The sequence below is a fragment of the Littorina saxatilis genome, linkage group LG2, assembly GCF_037325665.1.
Source record: "Littorina saxatilis isolate snail1 linkage group LG2, US_GU_Lsax_2.0, whole genome shotgun sequence".
In the NCBI taxonomy this organism is placed as follows: Eukaryota; Metazoa; Mollusca; class Gastropoda; order Littorinimorpha; family Littorinidae; genus Littorina; species Littorina saxatilis.
Genome location: NC_090246.1, coordinates 53,745,981 through 53,762,917, shown reverse-complemented (window position 1 = coordinate 53,762,917; position 16,937 = coordinate 53,745,981). Strand labels below are relative to the sequence as shown.

Here is a 16,937-nt window from a genome sequence, read left to right as displayed (position 1 = left end):
GCCAAAGGCCTCCACACTCGCCTTACTATAGCCTGCTGATGGCGTGAGATTGATTGCTCTCTCTTCTCTCATCGCCTAGAAACCATTGAGTAGAACGATTATCGTCTAAAACGAAGAGAGCCATTTCTCCTCCTTGCTCGCGTCTGCCCTTCCAATGGGATCTAAGGACGGCGTTTCTCATGAATAATAGATCAAAGGTGCGTTAATCGATTCGGGCGTCAAAGTGCTCGAGAGGCCATCTTTGATTGCGTCACTTCACAAAACTGACGAGCGTTTGTTGACGAAGACAGGAAGCAGTCTCTATCTCTCTCTCTCTCTCTCTCTCTCTCTCTCTGCCGGATGAGGTGTCGGTGAAAATTAGTTGGAATGCCTGATTGGTTTTTCTCATCGGGGAGGGAGAGAGAGAAGCAGCTATACAGATGAAATATTATCAATTGATCACTTTCCACATTTTGATATCAAAAGTATAAACTTATGTTTAAGTGCAAAACTGTATGAAGTGATCAAAGAAAGATCCAGTTTCAATCAAATCTAACTTAATATATAAAGGATACCACCTGCGCAGTTTCTTCCGCTATTTGGTTCATGTAGAGAGGTTTTCCCGGTGAACCTGGGAGTAGAAATAAGTCGGAATGAATCTGTGATACGTTGAGCACCATTTGTTTGTGTGCTTGTTTATCTTTATTTTTATTTTTTTGTTTAGTTGAATTTTCTTAGTTTACACAGAAGCTACATACTATTGAATTTCGAGCATTTCACCGAGCTTACATCTCAAGTTAAATGGGAAAATCTGAGTAAATTTTAGGTCGAGAGATGTCATTTATGTTTAGAACTATCGTTCGTTTTTCGTTTCTCGTTTTTTTCTTGTGTAACTGGCGAGGTCCTTCAGTGGTACTTAACACATCTCTATATATGTGTGCCCTACACGAGCTTAAAACGTCCAGTCCTTCACGTGCAGACGATTCGGCTCACCATCTAGGATCTGGCCAAGATCTTGAGTATGTGTCCTAGTGTCTTATTCTACGTTAAACACACACACACACACACACACACACACACACACACACACACACACACACACACACACACACACACACATTTTAAACTGATCCTTGCCAGATTTGATATGGCGACCCGAATCGTTTACACGGGAAGGCTTTTACAAGCACAACTGAATAGTGTCATGTTCCTCATCCCTCTGCTTGTCTTTTCTTGCTGCAGCTATCCAGGCGCAGGTGATCTCCCGCGAGACGGTGGACGAGTGGGTCAAGTTCAACGTCAACGTCGTCCAGTCCTACCCACGGCCCACTGACCGCTCGGCTAGGAGGGGAGAGACCCATCTGTGGGTGCCCCGCGACGACCTCAAGTGCAAGTGTCCCAAAATCCGCCTGGGCCGACGCTACCTGGTGGTGGCGCGCTATCGCAAGGGAGACAACCGCTACATCGTGGACCGGAAAGCCAAGGTGGTTCGGTGGAAGGACAAGTGGAACCGTCGCTTGAGACGCTACGTGAAGAGAGAGCGTCGCGGCCTGTGTCGCGGTTGAGGGAGAGAGAGAAAGTGGGGATGAGTGGTGTCAGCATGCACTACATACAGAAGCTGACTGGAATGCTAAGCATTGTTCAAAGACTGACATCTTCCTCTGACTTCACCATTTCCGGGACTTCCACTGAAGTCAAGCGGCTTTACTCTGTGGTGTGGCAACGGCTGATTATTTCTCTCAGCTGAAGTCAAAGGGCTTAACTGGTGTGGCAACAGCTGCTTGAGTGTCGTTTTTGTCTGGAAAGCGACATGGGACGACGATAATTTCTATTGTTGGTTTACAGTACTGTGCAGTGAGCAAAAAAAATTAAGAGCAAAGGACAAACAATCAGAGGATGAACAAACGGAGAGAATGTCTAAATGATGACTTATTAAGAGGCTTGGAGGTATTGTCGATGCTCACGGTCAGATTGACTAGTTTGTACGTTCACAGATGAGCGAAACAAGAGGGAACAAAGGGGAACAAATTTACAAATGTGACACACGTGACTCGGCATGATTGTAACGAGTGTTTCACAGGACATGTAATCGACAGTCTGCCTGTATACTCCAGAAAGATGAAGAGGAGACTAGAGAATGATCGGTAGCAGAAAGATACGATTGACCCCTGTAAATAAAACAACAAAACAAGCATGGTCGGCATGACCTGGTTTCGGTTTTGCTGTATTTCAAAGACAGACAGGAAACGTGTCATACCAGCAAATGTTCCAGATATCAGAACGTGAGTTTTGCGCACCTAACGATAAAACCCTTTGGAATTCGGACCTAGTGTGATCGGACAGTTTGCTCGCAAATACACTGAAAGTTCCGCAACATTTGATTACAATGAATGTCATACATGATGATTTTGCAACTTGCCCCAAACCCCACTCTATCCAAGCAAACGTCAAAGTTAGTCAGTAAAGAAAATAACGAAGACATTTATACTGCAGTGATGCCCGGATGGTGAAGAAAGGTGTCTCCCTTAAACGTTACAGGAATATGTATGCTTGAAGATGGCAAGTTTCGAAGATCAGGAGGGACATGATCTGAAATAGAGAAGCATGGACGCTTCTGTAAGTACTACTATATATATGCGTCCTACAATTAGGTTTTAGCAGTTCATTTTCTGACTGTAAGCATTTGGCGTCTTTGAATTCTTGCGTCGTCATTTTGTCCACAAATACCTCAGCGAAGATGTTTCGAGAACTCTTAATGTGCTTGTTGATGTTTGTCGGATGTTTTTAAATATTTGTTGGGTCGTATTTCAATGTACAGGAGAATCTGTGAAACTGCCACAAGGACTGATGATAATGATGATGACTAATATGGCGTGATTTCTCGACAATGGTTGTGACTCATTACTGAAATACTGGCTTTCAGCAAAGTTATATTTTGTTGGAATACCTCTCAATGGAAACCATGTGATAGTTTCCTTAGAAGGACTTTCTTGTTGCACGACAAAGGACATTCACTTGTTGTTTCGTCCTTTATTTCTAGAAGGAGAACAAATGTGCGCAAAAGAAAAGTCCCGAATTATGGGGGTATTGACTTCAAGTTCAAGAAGAAGACAAAACATCTGTTTGTTTGATGTGCTTTTCTCTCTGTTTGACGCAAACTATTCTACATGTCTTCTTGTTTCTTTTTAATGTAGTAGTACTGTGTGTAGGCTAAGTGAACTGTTTCGGGCGGCTCCGATATCAAAGTTAAAGAATCATTTTATCAAACTGTAGAAATCCACCTCAGTGTTAAATGTATCCCTTACCTCTCTTTCACCATTGGTGTTGTTTAATGTTATTTTGTGTTTTGGCCAGTTATGTGCATAGTCAATTTCATGTAGGGCTTCTAGGCCTCATCAAATTCTGACATAGTGCGCATTTGTAATTACATACACACATTGACTGAAATTTAGTGCGTTAAACTTTGTACTTAACATGCTTACCCAATACGACACAACGCAATGCGAAACCTGCGCACGCACGCATGTATGTATGCACGCACACAGACGCAGTCACACACACACACACCGCATACACACACACACACACACACACACACACACACACACACACACACACACACAGTCCACACAGCCATATTTGGTGTCTTTGACAAGGCATGCATGTTCAGGTATGGCTTTATATTATACATGTAATATTTATCTCAAGAAGAAGGCTACTAATGTGTACATAAGTTATGTCGCTACACACACATAAATCAGATCTAAAAGCTTTTTGTTTGATATGAATATTGCATCAGCGTTTTAATAACATTGTATGAGAGAATTCAGTTACTATTAAACGTGTATCTCGAGAGAGAAAAAATGTCACCCATGATGTATTTGTTGAAATCCATTCTACTATTTTATAAAGTTTATATCTCTATATATACCACTCTCTTTGTTTTACGCGGTTTTTTGTAGAAAGATGAATGCGAGAAATTATTTCAACTGAATATGTTCAAGCAAGGATACTACCATTCCAGGAAGTGGTACAGAAAACAATAATGTTTATTGTTGTTGTTGTAAATTTAACAAAACTAAACTATTAGTTCACATGTTTACATAGCATAGACGTGGTTCTAAGAACTTTGTTTGGGTTCGGATGTTTTTCTTCCTGTCTTTCTATCATCCTTTTGCTCTTTTGCTTGAGAGGGGCATGGCAGATGTTCCTCTTCTTCTCCTTCGAATTTGGTAACGGCAGGTAACGGCATGTGTATTGTGGTAATATATAAATTCACACACTCTCAGAAGACGTACATCATTCATGTAGTTAACGAGGACACGTGTCTGATTTAGACATCCAGAAAAGCCAATCAACAATAAGAGAAATTAGTTTTCTCCATATTTATTGTTTAACTTGTATTCTTTTCAAAAATAAGCCTAGATTAGTTATTTAGATACAAGTGTAGACCGTATATATATATATATATATTATGTAGTTTTTTCCGGGATCGGGCTCGAAACTGCGGCAGAAAGAGTACTTGTAATAAGCGTACATACTACTGAACAAATGGTTTTGCAGGTAGGTCAGTACTTATTCGTAGTGCTTATATTACTTGTAAGGTCTGAGTCGAACCAATAAAAAGGGCTTCGATACAATTTTGATAAGGCAAGACAAAATATGTGGTTATGGTAACATGGCCAAAACGAGGGTAGGTAGGTATGTCGGTTAAACGTTTTATATTACTATGTTTATTTGTTTTGTTTGGGTTGTTTTATTTACAGTAGGTAAACAGATAAATAGGATCGGCAACATAAAGTAGAATGAATCAGATTATCGTGGCTAGGATCTTTTTTCCTCCCTGGGTTAGTATTCCGGCAAACATTAGACATAGCTTCGGAATACTGTTTGTCTGTATGCATGCACTAAAAATTACTGTTATGCTTAGCAAGTCGTTTAATTGGAACTTATTTTTTGGAAAGGACGATAGAAATAGACCCACTTTGAAGTTATTAAGCGTTTACTTCACATGACTTCTTCGGTCGTCGTTTTTATTTAAATGATTTTTTTAACATGCAGGTTGTGTTTGTTTATAACTTATTTTGGTGTTGTTGTTCGTCATTACTATTAAAGAATGTTTGTTTTTGTTTTTTGGATTATTTGATCCTGAAAACCTAAGTGTGGATATAAAATATTACGTCTCTCGTCAAACCGTGATAAATATTTGTGCACTTGGTGTAACATGTACGTAGAAGCAGCTTCTTTCGTTGTACTATGTTTGTACACAGTATATATTCAGTGTGTGAGGCTGAATATCAATTTTTCATATAAATGCCCATCAGTGTATAATTGTCATTTATGTCTTTTTTATGTACAGGATGGAATCATAATTAGCGTTTAGTACCAGTCCGAAAACCTGTCGACAATCACATTTTTCCTTTCAAGGCACAATCTTTTCGGTATAAACAATTCGGCTCACCATCTCATACCTGGTCTGGCTTTTACGTGGGATAAATCCCTCTCTCAACTTAGATACATACCAAAGCTTAATTGCTCTGCTGCTTCGAGTGAAAAGTGGGAAATATTTATGAACTACTTTGGCTGATTGATAGTCGAGTCAGTTACAATATCAATTCATTAAAACAATCCACTCTGCACAGAATGCAGCTAGGCAGCTGATTTTAGGTATGTGTCCAAGTTGAGGGATGGTCTTTTCCATGCAAAAGCCTGGAGACATCTTAAACGGTGACCTGAATCGTTCATACGGGAAGGACTGTGCCTAAACGTCAAATTCCTCACTCCCCTTCTGCGTAAGATATGTAGAAAAAAAGTTGGTTTTGCTTTTTGAAGTGTATGCATCACGATGTCAACACTTTATATTTAAGAATCTGCAGATTTAGGCAAATATAACACTTTTATAGAACCTTTTAGTTAACATGAAAAATTCATGTGAAGACAGTTTAAGCACACTGAAGAAAAATGAAGAAAAAAATCAATTTGTAACAGCTATGGAACACAGAGAGAAGTACTGGAACAAGATAACAATATAAATGTACTCGACAGATACAAATTCGAACGGTAAAATAATGCATCTGCTGAGAATATTTGTATTGTCATCTTGTTCTGTAACAGTCAAATATGCACCAATTATGCTTTTGACCACTGCACTTTTGTTTCTATTATTCAGAAGGGCTTTAAGGTCCGCGAAAAGTATTTCTGTGTAAGCAGAAGCATAAATTATTGCCGTCTCAGACGAACATTCTAGAATTATCTTTGTTGTATTTTTTCCAAATTTTAGGCTTACTTACTACGAAGATTTAGACTATAAATGCATTTAAAATGTATTCGATTTTCGGGTTAAAATATATATAATTTATCGATCATTGTAAAATACTTTTCAGTTGTTGTTTTTTCTAAGTGTACAAAGTGTCTAAGTGTATATTTCGTTCGTATCTGCGACCTCTCACTCTTATTCTTTTAACTTTGTACGACAGGTGAAATAAAAAGATTCAAAAATCAAACACGTATATGTTTTGTGTGACACAATCATTATGTCTGTCTCTGTGTCTGAATTGAAATATGTGTGTGTGTGTGTGTGTGTGTGTGTGTGTGTGTGTGTGTGTGTGTGTGTGTGTGTGTTTGCGTACGTTCGTGCGTGCGTGTGTGCGTTCATGTTCATATATAGAGAGAGAAAGTCCGAGAGAGAGAACAGCAGTGGTCTATTCAATATAATTTCAGTTCATAAACTTTTAGTGAATAGTTTTTTTAAAAAATATTAAAAACGACCAAAAATAAACAAGGCTTTGGGGCAGGGGCCCTAAAGGTTAGTAGACTGCTGTCATCGACGCTATTTACACAAGTGCGCCAAAACTGTTTTGACTAGCTGAGTTCAGTAGTTAGCAGCGATGTACGTCAGATGGTCGAAGCTTGTAACTGGGTCACACTCGTACTCGCAGAAATACACACAGTATTACTTGGCTGTGTAAGTTTTATGCAGCGCAGAGAGAGAGAGAGAGAGAGAGAGAGAGAGAGAGAGAGAGAGAGAGACTGCACCACCTATATAATTATTTATTTGTAGAACTCTTTCTGGCATGTCGCATGACAGCATACTAATCCCTAACAAAATCTTATGACTCAAGAATGACTTTGGATTCTGTCAAACGTCTAATCACATCCCCGTTTCAGTTTGAAGGCAATGCGTTGATTAGTTACTGAATTATTGCGTTTTTGTGTGTTGTTGTTGTTGTTGTTGTTGTTGTTGTTGTTGTTGTTGTTGTATGATTGACCGAAAACTGCATCAAAACTCGCATTCAACGGCTCCTGAAATGAATCACACCCGACCGTGCATCTTGTCATAGAATCCTTACCTGGCGGCTCAGGTGAATAATACTGATGGTTTTGGATGGATCATTATTTGTTTGTAACATTGACATGCCGATTCTGTTAGTTTTAGCTATTCTTATTTTTGTTCCTTTTTTATATTTTTTTTATATATATCTATATATATATATACGACTTGTGTCTGTCTGTCTGTCTGTGTGTGTGTGTGTGTGTGTGTGTGTGTGTGTGTGTGTGTGTGTGTGTGTGTGTGTGCGCGATGCACGGCCAAAGTTCTCGATGGATCTGCTTCAAATTTGGTGGGCATATTCAGGTAGACCCCGCACAGAACCTGGTCGATGAGAATTTTCAACACGTGCTCTCAGCGCGCAGCGCTGAACCGATTTTGGTTTTTCTCTGGATCCATTCCCAGTAACTCTTCCTTATCTTCTCCAGTGTTTTCAGCGTTTATCTCCCTTCCTTCGTGTGGCGTCAATCCATATTCCCGTTACTACGTTACTATTTTTAGCGTCAATCCATATTCCCGTTACTACGTTACTATTTTTAGAATGTCACTGCACTGTCCAGAACGCTTTCTTTGCACCCGTAAGTTGTTCTCACTGTAAAAGTGCAACGGTCGAATCAATTTATAGCCACGCGAAAAATACACTGTCATCTATCTCTATATATTTATAGATATAGATATACATATATATATACGGCTTCTGTGTGTGTGTGTGTGTGTGTGTGTGTGTGTGTGTGTGTGTGTGTGTGTGTGTGTGTGTGTGTGTGTGTGTGTGTGTGTGTGTGTGTGTGTGTGTGTGTGGAGGCAACACCTGTGGATTGTACAGTTCTGTTTGTGATGGGGTCTGGTGGGCTTTTGTCTGTGTGTATGTAATGGCCTTTGAGAAGCCATAACAGATAATATAGGGCTTTGAAATAAGCTCTAAAATTCTCAATCCTCTATGAGAGGACTACGCCTTCAAAGGTGATTGTGGTGTTTCGGCACTCGGTTACATTTGACGTCGTCGACAGGGATGGGACTTGACATGCAATAATCAGGCCACTGAATCATTTTCGTGCTGTCCCATTCCACCAACCTGGCGGGTCCATGTTTCGGAACTTTGGGGACAAAGTTCATTCAAAGGGGGTCGAGTGTGACAGGGAGACTACCGTCGCTCTTCACAGCAGACTCTGCAGAGTTGTTCGCCTTAGAAGTTGTGGGCTTTCCTTGCATGTACCCGTAAGTTGTCCTCACTGTAAATGTGCAAAGATCGAATCTATCTATCGAAAAATCCACTGTCATCTATCTCTATATATTTTTATATATATATATATATATATATAGATATACGGCTTCTGTGTGTGTGTGTGTGTGTGTGTGTGTGTGTGTGTGTGTGTGTGTGTGTGTGTGTGTGTGTGTGTGTGTGTGTGTGTGTGTGTGTGTGTGTGTGTGTGTGTGTGTGTGTGTGTGGAGGCAACACCTGTGGATTGTAGAGTTCTGTTTGTGATGGGGTCTGGCTGCTTTTGTCTCTCTGAATGTTCTTGCCTTCCTTTGAGTGGGCACAAACTGGTTGATTTAAATGTTCACACGTGCTCTTAAGACGGCGAACCGCCACGCTGTCTGTCTCTGTCTCGCGATTCACCCGGCGAAGCCGGGTATTCCTCTAGCTCATGTTAAAAATCATATGTTGCAGACGATAAAAAAATGAATAGCCTTTTTAACAGTATAATTAGTTTAAACATAAACAGTATCTTGCTTACATCTTCCCCCAAAACAAATTTTTCGTTTTGACAAATACCACGGTGTGGGAGACGTTCCATGCGTAAAAAGCTCAGAGCTAGAACATTTTGCCGATCAAACACCTCAGAGCTGGGACATTTCGTTTTTGCCGCATAACATGCAGATTTCACCACTTTGATGCCATCCACTTATAGGAAATGTTAAATATATATGCTATTCTATCAGCACGAGTACATATTTCATCTATACGGGCCTCATTTTGTCCGTTTTGCGAATCGCGTCAGAGCTGGAACAAACCTAAGCTCCGCCCATTTCGCTATTGCTCAGAGCTGGCACATCGATTAAACGAGTTAATTAATTTTGAGAGAAATCTAGGAGCAATCTGAATTTTTTTTGACGCCAAAACATTGCTTTTGCATTGCTTCAGCTCCCCATTAGGGTTTTGATTGTCTGTGTTAGTCTGTATCGAGCATAACCACGAAAATGCACAAACATTTCCACTTTTTGACATAAATGATCAATTATTGCGATATCTAGTCATTGTAGCATTAAGTTGCCTACATTTGGTAATACCCAATGCATTTGTTACAAACCAAAAATTATAGTGGAACTCTGCCTTAGACACCTACATTTGTGATCGATCTGAGCCGACTGCGAAAAAGTGGCGCATCAGAGCTGGAACACTTTCCGCCTCAGAGCTTTTTACGCATGGAACGTCTCCCACACCGTGAATACAGAACAAAACATATTATTAGAAGTTAAAAATAGCGAATATATGGAAAGTATTATAGCTCTAAAAGGAATAAATAAATAATTTTAGAAGTCAGTTATGTTGCGAATATCATTTGGCAAACTTTCCGAAATGGCTATATACAAGTTTCGGTAATTTTCGGAAATTTAAAGCAGTCAATACCAATCAAACTGTCCTTGATAGTGTCAACTTACTCCCAACGTGAAAAAAATTCGACAGCTCTGCCGAAATGAAGGCAATATTTTTGACAATTTTAAAAACGTTTCGGCGTTCTGGCAAATGCCGACGCCCTGTTTAAAATAGCTCTTTCACGAAACACAGTTCTAACGTGTAGTGTGGTCTCCAAACGAGAGATTTTGCGCGATTTCACTGACACACGCCGATTCCGTCGTGTATTATCAAAACGTTCACGTCCTGTCAGTATGTTTGGTCGACCTACTTATCTGACAGTGATGACCTGACTAGGGCACACAGAGAAACAGTTAAAGAGAATGAACTATCTAACAATGTTACTCGTGTCATACATACATAATAGCCTGATATTTACTGAAGAACACGTTGCACCATACTTTGTGATTTGAGAGTTGCGCATGGAATTTGCTTTACGGCAATTTTTGTGCCACCTGCCACCATTTGGATGGATAGATCCGTGATGTCAAAGGATCGAGGTTGCTCTCTCTCTCTCTCTCTCTCTCTCTCTCTCTCGCTCTCTGTTCCCTCCCCCTATTACACTATCTCTCCGTCCCTCTCTCTCTTTTTGTGCGTGCGGAGCGTGCGCGCGTATTCGTGTGCATGTGTACTGATTAAGTACTAGTCCGCTTGTCAATGAAATCTGTATTTCTCGTAACGCTAAATACTCACCTACGTTTCATATCACCCGCAGTATTCTCTAACTTTATCCATAAAAAAACAAAAAAACACGACAAAAATGAAAAAAGAAGGGAAAATATTATACATGTAATAATTACGCTGAGTGGAAAGACATTGTAACTGCCATGTTCTCGAACCCGAGTGCCGACCATCGACCAAGTATCCTCTTAAAGCGACAGCAGTGGCCTCATTACAGCAACACAAGTGTTACCAACTTGTCAAATCAAACTCCACCCTTGTAAATTTCCTGGCACTTTACACAGACACTTATACAGAATCCCCAAACAAACGCATGCATAAAGTTTGTTTTAAATCGATCCCTCAGAAAGACTCAAGAAAACAGCAGTGCAGGCGTTGCCACCTTGTCAAACCAAACTCAACTCTTGTACTTTTTTACACTCTTTGATTTTTGTTTTAAACCAGTAAAGTTATTTGCTTCTTTATTTTTCGTGTGATTCGTTGTTGTTGTTGTTGTTGTTGTTGTTGTTGTTGTTGTTGTTGTTGTTGTTGTTGTTGTTGTTCCTTCTCAGTATTGTTGTTGTTGTTGAAGGGTTTTGCTGTGTTTGTGTGAGTGTAGCAGTGGACCCGCAAGTAATGTGTGTGTGTGTCTATGTTTCCGTGCGTGCGTGCGTCTGTGTACGTATGAGAGAGCGTGCGTGTGTGTTTTTCTGTCTGTTTGTGCAATCACACACTGTCTAGCTTCGGAGTAAATTCTCTTTCAGTCTCTGGTGTCTAAACCGAAAATTCGAGTTTCTTTTGTGGGCAAGTCTTGCTAACGGCTTTCTGCAGGGGATAAGGTCAGCAATAAATCTTGTAGATGTGGGTTTAAAGGTTTGCAAGTGTGGCACATGCCACGGGTAAGCTGTTGGAAATCCAATAAAAAGGCTTAGCCATCATAAATCTAAGCATTTCGTTCGATCCGTTTACCGTTGTCCGACTGACAACAAGGAACAAGAATATACTTCTTAAATGCGTTTGTTTGTTTGTTTGTTTGCTTAACGCCCAGCCGACCACGAAGGGCCATATCAGGGCGGTGCTGCTTTGACATATAACGTGCGCCACACACAAGACAGAAGTCGCAGCACAGGCTTCATGTCTCACCCAGTCACATTATTCTGACACCGGACCAACCAGTCCTAGCACTAACCCCATAATGCCAGACGCCAGGCGGAGCAGCCACTAGATTGCCAATTTTAAAGTCTTAGGTATGACCCGGCCGCGAATTTGCGATTCCTAAACGCCCCACTGAACGACTGACGTCACAGCCGCTTCGGCCTTTTCCGGAGGAACACCGCGTGCCACTTCGATCGCGTTGCACTTGCAGTCATTCGGCGATGCCACCTTGATTATCAGTTAATAAAGTTATTATTCAGGCAATATGAAAGAAATTAGTTTTTTCTTTTGTTACACTTACACATAGTTTTATGAAGATCAATTTCAGACTCGGCAAAAGAATGGTTGTATCATGAGCGACTGTCACAAGCGAGAGGTGCGGTTCGGTCAGTAGGTCAGTCACTGTCGAACTGTTCGGTGCGAAGCACGGTTTTGTTTCTGGTAACTATATTGATTTCTTCAAGTTGTACTAATGTTTACGCTTTGCGTTGCGGTTTAATATGTGTGCTTGTTATTGGCTAATACGGTGAGCCCACGCCGTTTAGTTTGCAGACCGTGCACATGTGAGCTTTGTGTAATCGCGTTTTCATCATAACATACCACCGTGCTAAACCGCTTTGGGGGAAATGGTTTAAAAATAAATAAAAAATAAATAAATACATAAACGGAATGCATCAGGGTTGAAAAGATTGAAGGGTGGAGCTAAGGACACAAAATAGATGACAAAAATAAAGCAAACAAGAAAAAAAACTGTAACCAGTAAGGGAGTCGAACCCGAGTCACCTGACCTTCAAGCTGGAGCACAAACCACTAGGCTACGACAGACAGGGCTTCAAAAGTGAAGGCATTTCAAGGTTACTCCGTCGTATGTGGCGTTTCTCGCGCATAAAGGTTCTGTTACCAACTCTACGGCTAAGAAAGGTTGCATTTGAAGTTAAATGTCCACTAAAATATCAAAGGGAACACCATTTCTGAACAACACAACGGTTTGCGCTCGCCTCTCGCAGTCGTTCAGGTGAAACCAAATCGGCTTGCCTGATAGGCCTACAGCAGATATTTGAACACTTCCACGTCACACTGAAACACTGAGCTACAGTTTAGTAACGTGATATGTTTTCAATTGTTCGTTCACTTATATTGCTTTCAGATTTAACACACCAAGATGAATCAAACAGTGGCACGGTTTTCGTTGCGAAAATATGCAATGGCAGTGCTACGCGATCGAAGTGTGTATTATGTACACGCGGTGTTCCTCCGGAAAAGACCGAAGCCGGTCCTTAAATGCGTGCAAAACATGAAATCCAAAGGTAATAATGTGTGTGTACGTATGCATGCATGTAGAATTATGCAGTCCCACAATTTACAAACGGAAATGGCCTTTTTGGGTCGCACACAACGCATGTAAACACATACTTTAAGATGGAAGATACTAATTTTGCGTGTAAGTGTCTGCGTGAAGAGTTATACATTCTCACGCACGTTTTGGGCACAATGTAATTCATACTCAATGCCGGATGGATATATGGGCTACCTGGTTGGTGGGTTGGTCGATTGTATGGATGGATCGATTGATTGATTGATTGACTGATTTACACGTTGCTAACTGACATAAGAGAACACACGCTTTCCCCAAGCAGGAGAATCTGGTAACTGTATGAGACATTCTCACAGCCTTGATATGTAGTCAATCTCCCAATTCCACAAAATGTCTCGTACAATGACACACAGTAAATCGCAAAGGACAAAGATCACTGACTCATTGAAGAAGAACAACAACCGAATCGATTAGAAGACAATGTAGTGTGATTAGTCGGTATCAAAATACTAAAAAGAGGAGGAGACAAGAGTTGGTGGGGGTAAATAGTATCTCAACGAGAAACACACTTCAGTGTAAAAGCAAAGGCTCGTCCATATTTCACAACTCATGCAAAATGCTTCTTCGACCAGAACACCCATCAAACCGTCCTTGGTAGCGAGAAAACAGCACTTTCCTCCTTGCGCCAAAGGAGCTGTAAAACCATTATTCTTCAGAAATAATTACCCTTTGAAGATGTCTCGCCCGGACAGAAAAATCAACACAGAGCCTTGCAGACGACACTAGAAACCAAAACAGCCGCCCAGACCGCAGGAAGCAGGGGAAGAACTACAACTCTTCACGATCGTAAGGGGTTGTTTCCCTTCTTTTCATGTCACCTCGACGAGGGATTGTGAACGCGCGTTTCGCATTTAGACACAAAATAACCGCTCGATAAAGCACTCGGGGAGAAGGTTGAGACCAAACATTGACTGGGGCGAACACCCTGAGCAGAAACAAAAGGAAGAAAGAAAGAAAAAAAAGCCTTTGCCAAGAAATATTTTGCGTCTTTGGGTGAGTACGGGGGCAACATTCGTTTGAATGTACTTGGCTTCGATTTTCTCGGGGAGCGAGCGGATGCGGGGCTGATGGAAATTCAATTAATTTGTTGCTGATGGTGTGATGAAGGAACGCGTCGAGTGCCTGTTTATGAAAGGGCTCGATGAGAGTATGTTTTCAAAGCAAAAGGGAAGCAGTGTCGCCTGCCCGTCTCGGGAAACGGAGTTGTCGACCGTGACCTCGGGTTAGTGTCTTGATTGCCCGGATGTGTGACAAAGAAATTGAAGTTCTTGGTTGTGTGTGGTGCCAAGTAATGAAGAGGTCGAGGAAGAAGCATCAGTACTATAACGATTTCTTTTCTTTAATACCTTATTATTTGAACGTTTGCTATGTAATTAAGTCAACTTTGCCTGACATGAGAGATAAAAACCAATGCAAAAATAAGACAAGAGAAATACAATTAATTCACAATGTTTATACAGTCAACGCCATTTGCAAGAAACTCGCATCACTGATCAGTATCAGAAACATCGCTTACAGAAAGGAATATTTTTCGCCTGGAAAATGTATTCACACACAAAAAACAACAACTTCGAATGAGAAAAACTCGGTTATAAGATTTTGTTTTCTCTTCCGGACCCACCTTTCCTCGAATATAGAAAATAAACAGTATGAACTGAGTCAAGTTATATTTCAGTAGGCCTACATCTGATGCAAACTTGGGACCGGATGTCACATTTTCCCCGAGGGACCATTTTCCGCCAGAGGCTCGGGATTACTCAAAAATGACCCCAAGGGAAAATACCTAAGCTATCATGGACGAGATGTGTAACCTATTTATCCCATGTTTTGGTTGTTTTCAATCCGCAAACAAAATCAAACTTTTTCGGCACAGCTCTGCTGATGCCTGTTCAGTTTCCAATCACCAAGAACAACACCAAAGTTCAAACGCGTTGCTTGTTCTTTTCTGCGCATTCGCCCAGGGCAAAAGCAAATGAACAAACAAAAAAGCCTGTATTTCTATTTTTGGTTTTTCTCTTGTCGAAAAGGCTGAGTTTGATAAAGAATTTGCTGTTAAATTGATCGACGATCCCGTGATCGGATGTGCCGCGGAATCCTCATGTATTAGAAATGTACATGAATTACCGTCATATTTTTCATCCGATGTATCCAGATAACAAAAACCTCGAATACAGGAAAGTGAGGGGGAACAAAATGGGGTCGGCACTCTTATTAGGTTAGCGGGTTCTTGTACATGACCCGACACGCTAAAAAAAATAATTATATAATATTAAATAAAAAGAATCTCTTATTTTTCAGTTTCTTTTGTTTTTCGTTTTGAAATTGTTACAGTGTATATGTATGTACATGCATTTATAATTTTAATGTGTAAAGTTGTTACATGTCATGTCATGTTGTTTGCTGTTACGATATATGCACCACACATACATTTCTGGTTTGAGAAAATAAAGTTTTCTATTCGAATTTACATGAACAGACCTGATTACCACTAAAATTTCCTGGTGTACAAATGAGGCTAAAAATGTGTACAATCAGAATTTTAAGGTGTACAATTCATTCTCGCGGTACACACTGTGCTTTATTCCCCCCTCAAACCCCATTATTTAAAGACTGTAAATACATGTAAGAAAGAATTTGTGCTGAAAGTAAATTAAAACAGTTTTGTTGAAAAAAAAACCCATACACTATTAGATATTTGAAAATGTGACACAAAACGAATGTTAGAAAAACATAATTTTTATTTTTGACCTCTGAGGAAAATTTGCATCAGCTGCTGTCAGCAGTATTGAGTCAGCCCTTCATTTCTGTCACTGCACTGGTCAGTATTTTCTGGTCTCATACAGTCCTCTTTACACATTGCTTTCTAGGCTCACACAGTCCTCTTCAGACTTATATATAATTTTTTCATTTTTCATTTTTTTTTTAATTTAAAATTTTTGTTTTTTTGTTTTTTTTGCGTATGATTTTAATGTCTGGCGTATAATCGTACAGCGGTCTTCAATTTCGTAAGATTGTACGCAAATTTCGTACAGTAACCAGGTCTGCATGAAGCACCCAAGAGAAATGCAAGAACATTGAGCTAAAATGTATGCACTGTTTGTCCAAATGTTACACCGGATGCCAGAGGTCATATCTGACAGGCACGAACTGACAGACATGCAAACAACAGAACAACTGCAACCCCGACCCCCTCGTGCACGTGCGCACACACATTCATTTACACATGCACACTCTTCCATCACACCAGAACCACAAAACAAAAGAAAACCTGGAAATGAGTATGTATTTCAAAATTGTTCGAACTTTCATTTGCACAAACGACGATGTTATTCCCCAAATGACATGCCCCTTGCACAGAGGTGGACAATGACAAAATGTTACCCAAATTCCCGATTCCCAAACTAGAAAAAGCAATAAATTACAATCTGGACAGCGATGTCAACATGACAGGAAAAACAAGCCAGCAAACAAAAGGGTTATTTTCTTGTTCAACCTCAGGCAGGTTACATCCAAACAGCACAAAAGGCAACTCCTTGAAATCGTATCACACATGAAACAACCACTGGCTATCCTTAAACTTTCAAAAACAAACACCCCCCTCCCCCCCCCCCCCCCCAAAAAAAAACCCACCCCACACACCTGAAATAGACACGTTTACCATACAATTACATAAAAAAAAAACAATTATTCATGAAAATATGCTGTACATTGTGTAGAAATTTGTACAACTTTACATACATGTATGTACACCGGTCAGAAATAATGAAGTACCTTCACATGGTAACGAGGAGTGTTTGCCCCATTTT

General features: G+C 40.3%; 2 protein-coding genes across 5 annotated transcripts in view; one reads left to right on the top strand and one right to left on the bottom strand.

The window, feature by feature from the left end:
• The window catches only part of LOC138959268 (netrin-1-like), a 107,642-nt gene extending 101,160 nt beyond the window's left edge, over positions 1-6,482 (top strand). For all 3 annotated transcript variants that reach the window (XM_070330674.1, XM_070330672.1, XM_070330673.1), the window contains exon 7: positions 1,222-6,482. In XM_070330674.1, the coding sequence (XP_070186775.1) occupies positions 1,222-1,544 (323 nt within the window). In that variant the 3' untranslated portion in view covers positions 1,545-6,482. The remainder of the gene's footprint in view (positions 1-1,221) is intronic.
• A 9,914-nt stretch (positions 6,483-16,396) lies between these two features.
• The window catches only part of LOC138959266 (syntaxin-8-like), a 32,342-nt gene continuing 31,801 nt past the window's right edge, over positions 16,397-16,937 (bottom strand). For both annotated transcript variants that reach the window (XM_070330667.1, XM_070330670.1), the window contains one exon: positions 16,397-16,937. This exon is cut by the window's right edge and continues 380 nt beyond it. The gene's annotated coding sequence lies outside the window, so the exon portion shown is untranslated.